Source organism: Sipha flava, unplaced genomic scaffold, assembly GCF_003268045.1.
Source record: "Sipha flava isolate LNK unplaced genomic scaffold, YSA_version1 226_pilon_pilon, whole genome shotgun sequence".
NCBI lineage: Eukaryota > Metazoa > Arthropoda > Insecta > Hemiptera > Aphididae > Sipha > Sipha flava.
In genome coordinates this window covers 345,374-359,485 of record NW_020272861.1, presented here as the reverse complement: position 1 = coordinate 359,485, position 14,112 = coordinate 345,374, and the positions used below count along the sequence as shown (strand labels likewise).

Genomic DNA, 14,112 nt, shown 5'->3' with positions numbered 1-14,112 from the left:
ACAACGAGCACGCGGTTCTCGTTTCTCGAAAAATAGTTTACTCCTGCTGTCCGTTTATTAAATTTTCGTTTCGTTGAAAACTAAGCAGGAACAGACTAAGAACTTGAGTTTTAGATATATTTAGCAAAAATAATAATACTACGTTTATAACAGTTTGTAATAAAATTATATAGTACTAATGTAACACTAGACGCGATTTCCGGGACATATGTGCACAATTTGATGTACACTAAGAGAATAATCGTTTGGAATAAAAAGGCTTATTTACAATACGACGTCAGTTGCGTCATACACTATTGTGTACTTTCACGTGAAATTAAAAATAACAACTACTAATCTTATCAATAAGAATACTAGTAAAATACAATACATATAAACGTATCAGCAGTATTGGAATATTTATATTATTGTTATTATTATTATTGGCTAAATCGTGACTATTTAGACCCATCACCGCTTTCACTATGTCTTACTATGCTTCTTTATCCAATGCTTTACTCCATCCCTGATTTCTAGGAGCTTCAAATCTTCTTTAACACGATTATTCTACCACTATCTTAGTCGGCCCCTTGGTCTTATTCAATCTGGTGCCCACGCTGTGACACTGTTTGTTATTCTATCATTCGCTGTGTTTTGTTTAAATGTTTAACATCCAGAAATGTGGACGCGTGTCAGCTAGTATTTTACGTGTATTTAAACACAAGTTTTATTACACTATTGTCGTAATAGTACAATTTACAATATGTGTCAGAAAATTTGCTTGGTTGTTAAAATGTGCGGAAAATCGTGATAAAAATAAATCAAATTTTAACTATTTTCAATCAGGCGTGTATTACAAATAATTAACAATTTCTTAATCGTCAATATTTATATTGTTTCCATTTTATTTATATTACGTAAAATGAAAAATTAATACCATATTATGATATAATTAATTTGTTTTGAACTCTTTAAGAAAAGAAAACAATACGTGTCGTTTAATTTTACCGTATGTTCTAAGTAACTCATGGAACGTACTCAATCTTTAAGTTTTAAGTTAAAAGCTATAGAACTTAATATAGACGACGTCCTATTATTCAGTGTATACTATATATTTGAAACCGAACATTTTTTACCGTGACAAAAATCAATTGGCACGATTTCGCTCCGTCGTACGCCGAACAACGCCTAACCATTCATTTTGCATAGTATCATAATAATAATTATTCGGAGTCGTCTATTATGTACTTGGCCAAACTTTTTCATATTTTTCAAATTATTTTCGAATCCAGTGTTTGAATTTCCGCGTGAACAGCTGTCCGAGTTGAATTTTGCGGAAATCCGCAAGTGGTTATATGCGTAGATGCGTATATGTAGGCACGTAATGTATACATCTAGGCGCATCAAGACGAACGAACGTTACAAAATTCTACGATAAGAAGACCGTGTGTTTCTAAACTAGAAAGTCGTGATCCTAAACGATTCGTTGTAATCGCGTTCGGCGGCAATAGTGCACCACGAAACGGTCGTAGCCTTTTACGTGATCGCTAAAGACAATAATTATTATGCAGATATCGTATGTACAATATAACCGTCCGTTATATCCGATATGATAATAATCGTTTACGGTACAATATTCAGAGTCCATTCGAAGAGATTTAGATGCACACGTTGTTGCATTGAACCGATATACTTGGCGTCGAATCGATGTAAATGCGCTTTTACGTCACATCAAGTCGATCAAGTTAATCAAAAAATGATTTCAGTACGCGATATACCAGTGATTTAAATATAAGTGTACGTTTACCCATAGCAGTGTAGAGATTTTTTCCTTTAAAGAGAAAAACATTATCTGTAACGTATTATATATATTTAGAAACAACAAAAAATTATTCAAAATCACACACAAAACACGAAATTAGACAATTAAACGCACAATACGTCTAAATATGGCCAAAAACCGTATAAATATAGGATTATTTTTTTCTATAAATCTACAATCACTTGCCCCATACTTGCATGTATGCGACCGTATTGTTGCTCGTACAGTCGTCGATCTATGGATCGTCAAGTCTGTGATATTTTTTTTAATTATTACGTCCTTTTAAGTGATAATACGCATTTGCCCAGACAAATAGTGTGGCAAATTCGCAGTGCGGATAGATACACAATTATAACACAAACTGTAGTAACCGTACAGACAAGGCTGTAAAATATTGGATTTCGAATTAATAAAACTGCGAACGTTAAAGCTAATCACTATAGTTTCACTAATAGGAAACGGTACAAAACGGGCGCGTGCTGTTTACGCGTACGCACGCACACGTGTGTGCATATTGTATTTGTAAAAGAGAAGTTTCAATTAAAAAAAAAAAAAAAAAAAATTGTTTGTAATCGAAAAACTTGTTAACTGCACTACTACGTTCTTTTGTGCGTAGAGCGAGTTCTGCGAAAAAACCATAGTCAGAACTCAAACGATCGCTGTGATTAGAGCATGTTATTAAAATTCTCGTGCACATTTCATGATGCATACAGTCAGACGGGTTTTAGAAACAAAAAAATGTATCTCGATTAATACATGTATGATGTAAACGTATTTACACGCGTTGGTGTGTTTACTGCATGTTTTATTGTTCCGCTACACAAATGTCATTCTTTTTATGATTATTAAAATATAAATATACGAACGTGTATTAAAACGTCCGCACATTAATAAAACAAGATTTGACGGCGTACATGTGGGCAAAACAATTTATAACGTAGACTGCAGTTTGCGCGCGTGTATTGCAATTTGAAACGAAACTTATACGCGCACCATTATTTTGAGTGTCAGGTATCGGTGCGAGTTTAATAATCGCGAATTTCTAGTGCACTTAATGTCTTATTAGCTGTTATGCATACAATACCCTTTGAAATATTTCGAGTTTTTAGATGAAAAAATTTTAGTCGCCTCGCCTGAACTTTTAAAAGTGTTTTAAATTACTCGAAATATTCGTAGTTCTATTCGTTAGATCAAAAGCAGCAATAAGACAATTAATAAAGGCCTACACGGCCGGAAGGGGGTTTTATTCGCCATAAAACGCCCAAAGGTTTAAAAAATAAGAGTTCTGTATGAAACGGCATTAGAGGTTTTTTAGAAATATGTTACTTATTAAAAAGTGTAATGTCATAAAACACATAATGATCACGATAACCGGATAAAGCGTGGTGCCGTTTCCATTTAAAAAAAAAACGTACAGCTAAGCGAACCCACGTTCGGTGAAATCGATTTCGTGTTGTAAGTTTTCGTATCAGATTGAACCCATTTGACTTGGAGGGAAGCACGTGTCATCCGTACGTTTATGCATCGATGTTTTAATTTTCAACCGAATTACATGAATATTTTTCCTTTTTTATTTATTTTTTTTTTCGTAATATTTTACGCGCTCGTGTTGTGCACATTTGTAAGACACGGATGTACAACAACGCATGCGATGAGCGTAGAAACGAAACGGAAAAAAAAACAAAAATAACGGTTCTCAGACGATTTTCTAATCACAAACGTGCTCGTGCGACGTGGACACTATAGGATTCAGGGGCGTATTTAGTCTTACTTCTAGGAGGGGGGACTCAAATGTTTCTTTAATTCAGGCTCAAATTTAACAAACAACATTTTTGGTAATATTTTAATTTGGTGAATTAATTAATTAGTAGTTTTTTTTTTTTTTTAATTTAATGCCGGATCCACTTAGAATCGAATTTTGTGTAGTTTTTTTTTAATACCTGTCTGTGTTTTGAAAGTTACGCTTGTGTTTTGCTTGATTTTTAACTAAGTATACACCCGAAAAAAAGCCCAACTCAGTATTCACAGCTACGCGTAATTTGATTTCGTTATAAAATAATAATCCATACAATGATTTCAAACAATTAATTTACATCAAGACAAACGCAAGTTAATAAAAAAAAAAAAAGAAGCTTATTCGTCACACCAGCTTATCACTCAGTTATATCAGTTATACTAGAGGGGAAAAATATTTTGCCAATCTTTAATCATGAAATGCTAGTCATGTGTATTGAGATCGAAATGATCCCGCTGAAACGTAACGTTTACTAATTACCAAGCATGCAATGTTTAATTATATGGTTTCGGTAGAGTGTGTAACGTGTACAATTATATATTTCTCTATTATAATTATCAAATATCAAAGTTTTGAAATATAAACACATCGATTTTGGAATTTAATTGAAAAGTTTTCTCGTGATTTCCTACGGTGAACACAAAGTTCGAAGGTTATTCATCAGACATTTCAAATGGATTAAACGGACCATGTTTTGATACCACTCGAGGGACATACTCAATCAATTCGAACTTGCTTTTTGTTATTTGTAATAAATCATTCGACGTATTCGAAGCACCTAAACTTATTGCCTTTGGGATGGACTGCGTGTATATTTGGCGTTATGATAATGTGTTTTAGTTTTTGCATTGACGTCATATTTAGTACGATCGGATGATTTCCCGGAACGTTTTTAAACCACATATCTTTAGTTACGTGAACAACACCAGAAAAGTCTACGTTATAATATTGTAATCACTGGGCTGTCTCAGAAATATGTGTACCACACGTGGTTGATATATATCATGTACAACTATTGATATGATTTCGGAAACGATGTAGTCTTAAACGGTTGCATATTATTGTTCTGCAGAACGTCCATAAAGAAATATTTGCATACGTAATACGGTCCGCGTCGGGTGGTACATTTATGTGACGTTCAGCGATAGCGATGATATTTTATTGCGCCAAAAATAACAGATTAATACATAATTTGTTGTATATCGAGTTAGTGCTACTACTGGAATTTTTTTGAAACCGAAAACATAACGAAATAAACAATATGATTAATAGTGTTTACTGATATTTAAAATATCTTTCGATAATTTACATACATGATTCAACAAAAGTGTTCCCGATATTTTTAATTCGCTTTGCGTTTGTCTTCCATTACTTGTCATTATGGTTTGGCTTCGAATTTATCTGCATTTTTCAATCTAATATGCATACCAACGCGTTAATTTTAAACATTTAACCTGTTCATTAAACGTTCCGTCGCTGGATTATACACATGTATATACCATGTGTTTCTTGTTTCTTATTTTATGCTAAATATATGTATATATATAGTATACAGTCATTGATTTTTCTTGTCGTAAATTATTAATTACTGATTCATACATTTTTATAAAAAAAAAAATAAAAACTTGTTTATAATTACTATCAATCAATAATTGTGAGGGTAAACAGCTCCTGGTATTAAAAATTAAATTAAATGAAAACAAGGTGCCCACGACAAAGAGAAAAATATTTAATCTACAATCGACGATCAGACGCCTCCGGTGATGGTCGTCAACTGTTATAACATACACACACACACGCACACATACTTACACACATAAACAAATCCATAAATGTGCACACAATAATAATAATAATAGGCGGCCCCAGGCCGTATACGGAAAACCAATTGCAAATCGTAATGTATTTTATATATTGCGTATTGCACATTGCAGTTGTACAGTTTGCGAAGCCTCATGCAGGGCAGCAAGAAGAACCAAGGGATAGCGCCGTTGGGCAACAATTTCCGACCACCTCAGCCTTTACACAATCGGCTGGTGCGCACTAATATCGATTTCAATTTAAGAAAGGTAATTCACTACATTTATACTTTTATTTATTTCTATATTATTATAATTATTTAAATTTTTTTATATTTAAGTACCTTTATTCATAAAAACATTATACAAAAAAATAATATAATAAGTGTATGGATTAACACAAAGTTAGGAGACATAAAATCAAATTACTGTTTTTATCAGATAGCCAGAATATAAGGTGAAGAAAATGATAGAGAGTTGAAAAGATGATCGGTTGTTTGGTAACAGAAGGGACGAAGATTAGTGAATAAGGATTCTCCGAACGGAGAGAAAGAGTTAGTCGAAGAGGAGATGGTGGTATAATTTAATATTATTACTATTGCGGCAGCAACCCAGTGGTTTTCTTGCGAACAACTCGAGTACGACTCGTAATAACAGAAACTTATGTTTTGGCTTTGCAAATTTCAAAGAAACTATTACACACGCGTGTTTGCCCGAGTACGGTGTACGCACATCTACGACGACAAAACATATGAATAAACGAGACTGTACACCATTGGTCATAGATTAACATCAAAACATGGTACGAATTATCATAATGATTCGAACACGCATCTAGTCGGTGGTACGCGAAGACGTAGATTACGTCAACGGAAACCACAGCTCCCGACATATTTATATTAAATTATAGAAATAATATGGATAAAGTAAAAGAGATGGAGAGAAAGAAAGAGAGAGCGACAACAGTATAAGAAAGAGAAAAAAAAAAAAAAAAAACTGTGCTCTAATAACAGTCATAGTAAGATAGCACTGTATGTTCATGGTGATCTTTGTCTGCAGTGCTATGAATGCATGTTAATAGGTAAAACGGTCAAATTTATGCTTTTGAAATTCGTTTCGAGAGTAAATCACATCCATTAATGGACTGTTGTGTAGGCGTAGCATTACTATGTTCTGAAACATTTTGTAGTACGACAGATTAATTGTTTTATTAATACAACCAACGACCGTTTAAAATGAAAACCATTTTCACGTGGGATCCGTGGGTGCACGTGGTGTTCCACGAACCCATTGCGATATCTCCTAAGATGATCGAAATGAAGAAAGAAGATGGTCGAATTCTGTTTTCGGTTATATGGTATACCACTCGTAACGATACAATAATATTTTCGGACATTTCTATTTCAATTAAATCTTTGTGTTTTGTTGAAAAATTAAAATAAAATAATAACTCTTAACAATATCTTCGAAGAAATATCGAAACAAGCGTTACTCGGATTGTTATTCTCCTAAGAAATAAGAAACCGCAACGTGATAATACCGACCGGTTTCCAATCGCTTTACGCATCTGTTGAACACCGTTCACTTTGGGCGTCGATTGGTTTTCGAATAATCGTTCATGGTCATTTCGTAACATGCGCACGAAAACCGTATCGCCTTTGATTTCCTTTTTTGGTTGGGAAACATTATCAGTCGTCCGATCGATTTACCAGTTACACTAATTCCCCGAGTGCAATACGTTGTCTTCGTCATGCGTGTATTATGTGCACTGTCCATTCTCGTTACGTAAACACACGTCTACGGTCTAAATGTAAAACTGGGAAACGTCAAACGGTCAGACAAAATGCAAATAAAATACATGCGCCTGCTTGTCTTCGGACGACGGGACTATCCGACGCAAAACTTTCACGTCAAGTCCAAGAACAATACAATGTGTAAGGCGTTTTCCACACCCCATAGATGAGGAAGATGTACGTGAATAGGATTCGATTTCATTGGTTCCGACACATTAAATTTTCTTAGAATAAAAATAAAAACCTTAGAAATCTACGATTTTACAATAGCAGCAATAGTGATTGTGAATTTAAAAATAAACATAAAATATCGATTCTTATAGTTGGTTGTGTTAATGGTCAATATGAGATTCTAAAATGATATTTTGAGGTTAGGCAAATACAACAATGATAAAAATAAATTATCGTATAGTGAAATTTGCAAATTATTAATATTTAATATTAAACACTAAGTGAATTTTTAAACGTACATTCACTTTAAGGTTTAATTCTAAGCAATTACGTATATTTAAAACTTTAGTTTAAAAAAATCTTACTCGTCTTGCTAGTTCAGATTTACGTGAATACTTTATATTTCAAGCATTTTTTCTTCCTAAGATTACAACATATTATACTGATTCTAGCAACAAATTGTAAAGTGCATTTATTTTTCGAAAATGTTGATTCATAAAAATCTAATATCGAACTAGTTAACTTTATAGTAATACAACAATGAAATTTGGATTGCCGGAATAATAATCTACAGTGATTTCGAGTAGAAATATTCATTCTAGTCATCTATAAGCTTAAAATTCACTTATAACTAGTTATTTATCGGTTCAATGTTAGATTTTTGTCAATTGAAATTTTTCAAAATTTAACACTAACAATGTTAATTTCTATAATTTAATAAAAGTAAAAGTATAGCAATCTAACAATGGCGAAAAATAATGAAAAATAAAATATTTTCGCAAAACAATTAAAGACGAGAAGGATTTTCAACATTATAATTCAAACAAATGCAGTTTATTTACTAGAGGGTAGAAAAAATCAGCTTAATACAGAGTGAGTATGCTTGAATAGTGGTCAAGTGTATATGAGTATGATGTGTGTGTGTGTGTGTTTGTGTGTATTGATTGTGTGGCCGAACGTACGAAAACATTTGCGGTCTTAACGTCATGGCTGCCACCACGAGTGATATAGACACGGGTTTTTTTTTTTTTTACAGGACGATGAAAAATACTGCCCAAGCATGCACAAAGAAGTATACTACAAGGGTAAGTTAATTGCAGGTCCTCCATTTGTCACGGTTTATTAATTCATTTGTCTGGTGTACAGTAATAGTAGGTAGTGTACACGAACAAAATAATATTTCGTATTATTATTTTATTTCCTAATGCAACGTGTATACGTACGCAAACCCTGCCCATCCCGACAACGCCTTAATTTCCGACCTCAAAACCGGTGATATTAGGTCACGAACATAATTCACGCCCCTCGCTTCCTAGCCATCCTTCTGATTCCACAGAACTGTGTGTAATCCAGTGCTTTCTTTTCTTGTAGCTAACGACTGGAAACTCCATTAATACATGTGAAAAACCGCCATCGACACCGTCATCCTCGTCGAAGTCATCGCCTCCACGCTGTAGTCGTTAAAACAATAACAACACGAGAACAGCAAAAGAAGCAACGGCATTTAGTATACTTTAACACTTGTAACATAAAAATATTGTTTGTAAAAAGTTAAAAAATGAAAAAAAAAAATTGCACCTAAAAACATTAAAAATTCTAAGGATTCCCCCGAGGACTCTGGACTGATTGCTTTTGAATTTTCCACTACAGGTTTTCCAGTACTCAAATCCATTTTGTTTTTATTTAGTTCGTTAAGCGAGAAGGTGTAAAAAACTTTCCATTGAATGAAACACCCGCTATTATAATATTATTTACTATAACTACTATCGTAACAATATTCTATTGTGTAGCTTGTCGTCACGATAATATTCAATACAATAAATTACCGTTATCGTTTAAACGCGTTTTTATATTATTATAGCATCATATACATATACATATATAAATATCATCTACATGAAATAACAATTTTAAAAAATACGCTAATAACGTCCAAAAATAAAACACGAGCTCGACGAACACGAGAATTTTCACGAATCACGTTCCAATTGCAAAGGTAATAAGTTTTGTTGGGTTAGGTTAGGTATAAATTTATATATATATATATATGTATGTGTGTGTATTTTTTCTTGTACTTCGCGTTTCCTTAGCAGTGGTGTGTGCTCGGAGAGAACGGGGACACGAATAATAACTGTATTAATGATGTATACATTATTTGCATACCTCTGGATATCGCTTGCGAAGGATAAGTGACGTGGGGGGATGGAATTCTCGGGAATAGAATCCATCATGATACGCGTCCCGGTGACTGCGTCGCACATGGCGAACGTAGAACTCGGTATCGAACATAAACGCGTTTCGAATTCGTTTCGACACTTTACACTCGGATCCCATATGCCCGTACCCTTAATCTCAAAAATATTTCTTTATTTTTCCATTATTACTTTTTTTTAAAATTCAGTAGCGTTTTTCACGACATTAACATAAAATATATAAGCGTATTACAACACCAATACATTTAATATCCGATATCTTTGTACGTGCAGTAGGTACACAATTAATCTGAAGTCTATGCGAAAATGTTAAAGTTATTGTGATTATTATCATTATCATCATTATTATTATTAATATTATTATTATTATTATTATTATTTTTATTATTATTATTATTATTATACGAGTACACGCGTGCAATTTTTGTACAATTTTCAGTCCGTTTAATGTACAAATGTATTTTTAAATACTCGCCTGCACGAGCACGTTCAATTGTTTCGAGTACGGTTGAAAAATAAAAAATTAAAAAAAAAACCTAAACACATGGACCAAAAATGACGGTTTTGAACACTTTTACCATACATGCATCGCCTATACTCATCGTTCACGTGATTAGAACCCCTTTCTATGCGTATTGGAGTCGAGCTGATTTTGCACCCGCATTGAAAATAAAATATGATATACCATTATTGCATAATACGCGAAAACGTTTCACATATCTCCGCATGATTGCAATATTATTATAAGAATAATATATTATGTTATCGTGTAAACAGTTCAGAGCACTTTTGATTTGACTGAAATCCATTTACTTAAAATATTATTATTATCATTAACATTATCATTATTATTATTATTATTATTATTATTGTTCGTTAACGGTTATTTCATTAACCGCAATATTATTGTATTAAGAAATGCGTATGTACATGTGTTGATGTGTGTGAGTGTACGTTTACACATGATGTACGTATACGTTTACATAGATGGCTGTAGTGAGTTAAGGTTCCTATAGCATACTTTGTTATTATCATTAGTTTATGTAATAAACATTTTAATAAGAGTTTTTGATTTTAATTGTATTTATTACATTATCTTTTAACACACCCGTTAGTAAACCACATACGATAACGTGCAATGCGCTCATACTAAAGCAATAACGTTTTTTAAGTTGATGACGATATTTATCCGACGAGCAGAAAATCGATAAGAATCGAATTCGCCAATTTAGACGGCATTAAAAATGACTTAATAGTCGTTTTTTTTCTCTCAAATAATCACAATCATTATGAATGAAACAGTAAGAATAAAGAATAACGAATCTAATGCATCAATACGATTAGTTAGTTAAGTTTTGATTAGCAGCTCGTTTTCCTGGCCGTTTTTTCTTACTTATGTTAGTTCGTCCAACATTTTCCGTATCGCGTAGAATGAAAAACAATGTTTTTACAGCGACAACGACCCAATGCAATTGAAAATGACATGTTTTGTGTAAAAATTTTTTATGTACCTACTTTATTTTGTGTTCACAACAGGATTTCAATGACGAAAAGCCAACAACTAACAGAATTTAAACGAAGATATATTCGTTTTGGGAATTTTTAAAGACTCTCATTCAAAAACGGTTAACTAGTATGATCAAGAATCTTGGTAGATCCAAAGAAGATCAATACTTAATATCTTATTAATATCTAATTGAACGTGTGAAGTTATCAATTAATACAGTGCGTCGTCAGTTAGAATTTAAAGATTTGTTTTTCGATTTATTTCAAACAAACACTAAACCGACTAGCGATATCTATAACTGGACAATTGATCGTATACAAGTATAATATAACAAGTTATAACTAACCCAGAGTTACATGTATGTTATATAATATTACTTGATAGCATGCACTTGAGAGTTAATAATTTATTTTAATAAACATACGTTTGATGTTCATATGAAATTGGTACGCAAACTTAAACAGATTAGACAGTTAAATAATAAAAATATAAAATAAGTACCTAGGATTTTTTTTTTTTTTTTGGTTGCTTCGATTGTTATCAATATAATAGTTATAAAACAGCTCAAAATTATTGAAACATTTTTAAATAATTTTCTGAGTGATCACCTATATTTATAATTCTGAAAATGTACGGTAAACATTCTTGATAAATAACATAAATCAGTAGTTAAATCATATTAAGATGAGTGTAATAACCATAGGCGTGCGCAGAGTTTCAAGTTGGGGGCAGCGAATACTTTTACCGGCCAATACATGAGTATTAAGTTAACATTTTTAAGCTTAAATTTAAGCTTCAAAGCCTATTTAAAGTTTAAACACAGAAAAGATTAGCTTGGTAAAAATACACTTTTTGGATAACCAACTTATTTTCTATTAAGCATTACCGGTGTGGCGGTCCAGGTTGGACCAGTTCGGCCCTTACAAATATATTCAAACCGTTCAGGGGCAGTAGGAGCAAAACTTGCTGCCCCTGTGTGCATGCCTATGGTAATATCGGTAGTAAAAGCTCGAAAAAATATTTTTCTCGTTTGAAATACTTACAACTGCGTATATATTATCATTTAATAGAACTATATTGATCAATGGGTAATAATATTTTTCTTCCTAATGTGAAAAGCAAACATGTGTAATTAAAGAACGATAGAAATGTGAAGAAAGGTTTTTTTCAATAAATCTTCGGGTAGCAAGTAAATGATGGACGGAAATGTTGAACTGCGAAAAATAACGGATTGAAAAAACACGTGAAACGAACCACAAAGTCAGTGTTTAACGTTAAAACAAAAATGATCTCTTGGCGTAACGCTTCTCGGTGAGTACTACGAGATGAGCACACCATAGACACGTAAAAGAATGGACCACGCATATCATATCTCAGCAGTGTATTTGATTGAAGCAAAGATATATGTGAGCTAAGTTAGAATTACCAAAGACGTAACAATCAAAATATTATGCCCTCCTTTGATATATAATTAAAATGATAACAGTTGATACAGTTATAGATCAAATAAACTGAACTTATTAACTTACACATTTCCTCACAAATTAACATGATAAAAAATGTATTTGGTGCTTGAGTTATCATTATTTATTAAGTTCTATTTACTAAGTATACTCGTATATATATATATATAAATAAAAAGAGATATCTATTATGTACATTGCGATAAATACAAATCGAGCAGGTACGCGCAGTTGATATTAAAAATATTAGTGCGGCTATTGCCCGAACTGTCATAGACGAAGTTTCAGAAAATAATGAATATCACTCCCGACTGAATGCAATAATCGACCATCGCCGACTGCGAGTAGTGGGATGGCTTAAACGTCACATTTGTGGATCACGAAAACACTTAACAGCGCGTTCTCTCGGCCGTTGTGTTCGTTTCACTTTACGTGTACCGTCCCCTTAAGAGGACGTCACACCCGATGTGTTGTCTCCGTCCGACATACGTACATGTTGTGTTAGCAAATTTACATTCAATGATTCAAATGTAGTGACATGGGCGTCCCCAGGGGGGGGGGGGGGGGGGCACTTTCCCCCCCCCCCCCCTGAAATAATGTTATTTCCACAGAAATTGGTAAAATTCCAAATGATAAATTAGTTTCTAAAAATAGGTCTACTAAGTTTCCATAACATATTATGTCAACACACGGCTGACGGCATCTATGAAAACTATCATTAATAATAATCGAACTATTTTATCTTAATGTATTTTTTGAGTGATGTTTTAATTGTACATTATACATAAATGTCAGTAATGTTTTAATTCATAATTTTAATAATGACGAAATATAATAATTTACTAAAAATAAAATGTATAAAAAAATTTTAATTTATTTTTTAAATTAATTTTGCCCCCCCCCCCCTAGAAAAATGTCTGGGGACACCCATGTGTAGTGATGTTAGCTTTAATATTAGAGCAAATATACCTATAATCACACTTAAAGAGACTTTGTGTTTTGTTGGTTGATTTTTTTTGGATATTTTAATTTTTAAGCGTGTTATGGGTATGCAAAATATTTAAATTAAAATAACCTATAACTCGCTAAAAAATCAAATCATCAGAAAGACCGACCAACAAAACACATATAATTTTCTTCCCTTAAGGTTTGATTATGGGTCATTTTACTCTAATATTAACGCAAACATTTGAATTGCTGAACGTAAATTTGCTATAATAAATATAATTTTCCATATTTTAATAAGAATACTTATTTCATTCTCCAATTATTTTCAAAGCTGCAACAATGTCAATGTCGAGATCGCTTAGCTAGGATTTCTATCATTTTAATTTTTCCCTTTAACTTCTCCGTTTTATATTCAATTTTCATCCCTTCAACTTCGATTTCCTCTGTAATATAGCGAATTACTCCTGAAGTTGCGCGCAAACGACATAAACAATCTTTTCAATCGTCGGTAACGATTTTGAAAACATGGGTACGAATTTGGAAAACATGTCTTGTCGATGAAATGTTGTTGTCTTGTCTTGTTAATTAAAATATTTGTATAAAAAATTTGATTTCATAATTA

General features: G+C 32.6%; 1 protein-coding gene across 1 annotated transcript in view; it reads left to right on the top strand.

The window, feature by feature from the left end:
* Positions 1–9,238, top strand: part of LOC112683440 (carbonic anhydrase-related protein 10) — a 200,154-nt gene extending 190,916 nt beyond the window's left edge. Inside the window, exons 9-11 of the mRNA XM_025554488.1 lie at positions 5,531–5,665; positions 8,396–8,444; positions 8,731–9,238. Coding sequence (XP_025410273.1) covers positions 5,531–5,665; positions 8,396–8,444; positions 8,731–8,753 — 207 coding nt within the window. The 3' untranslated portion in view covers positions 8,754–9,238. The remainder of the gene's footprint in view (positions 1–5,530; positions 5,666–8,395; positions 8,445–8,730) is intronic.
* Positions 9,239–14,112: the final 4,874 nt, after the last annotated feature.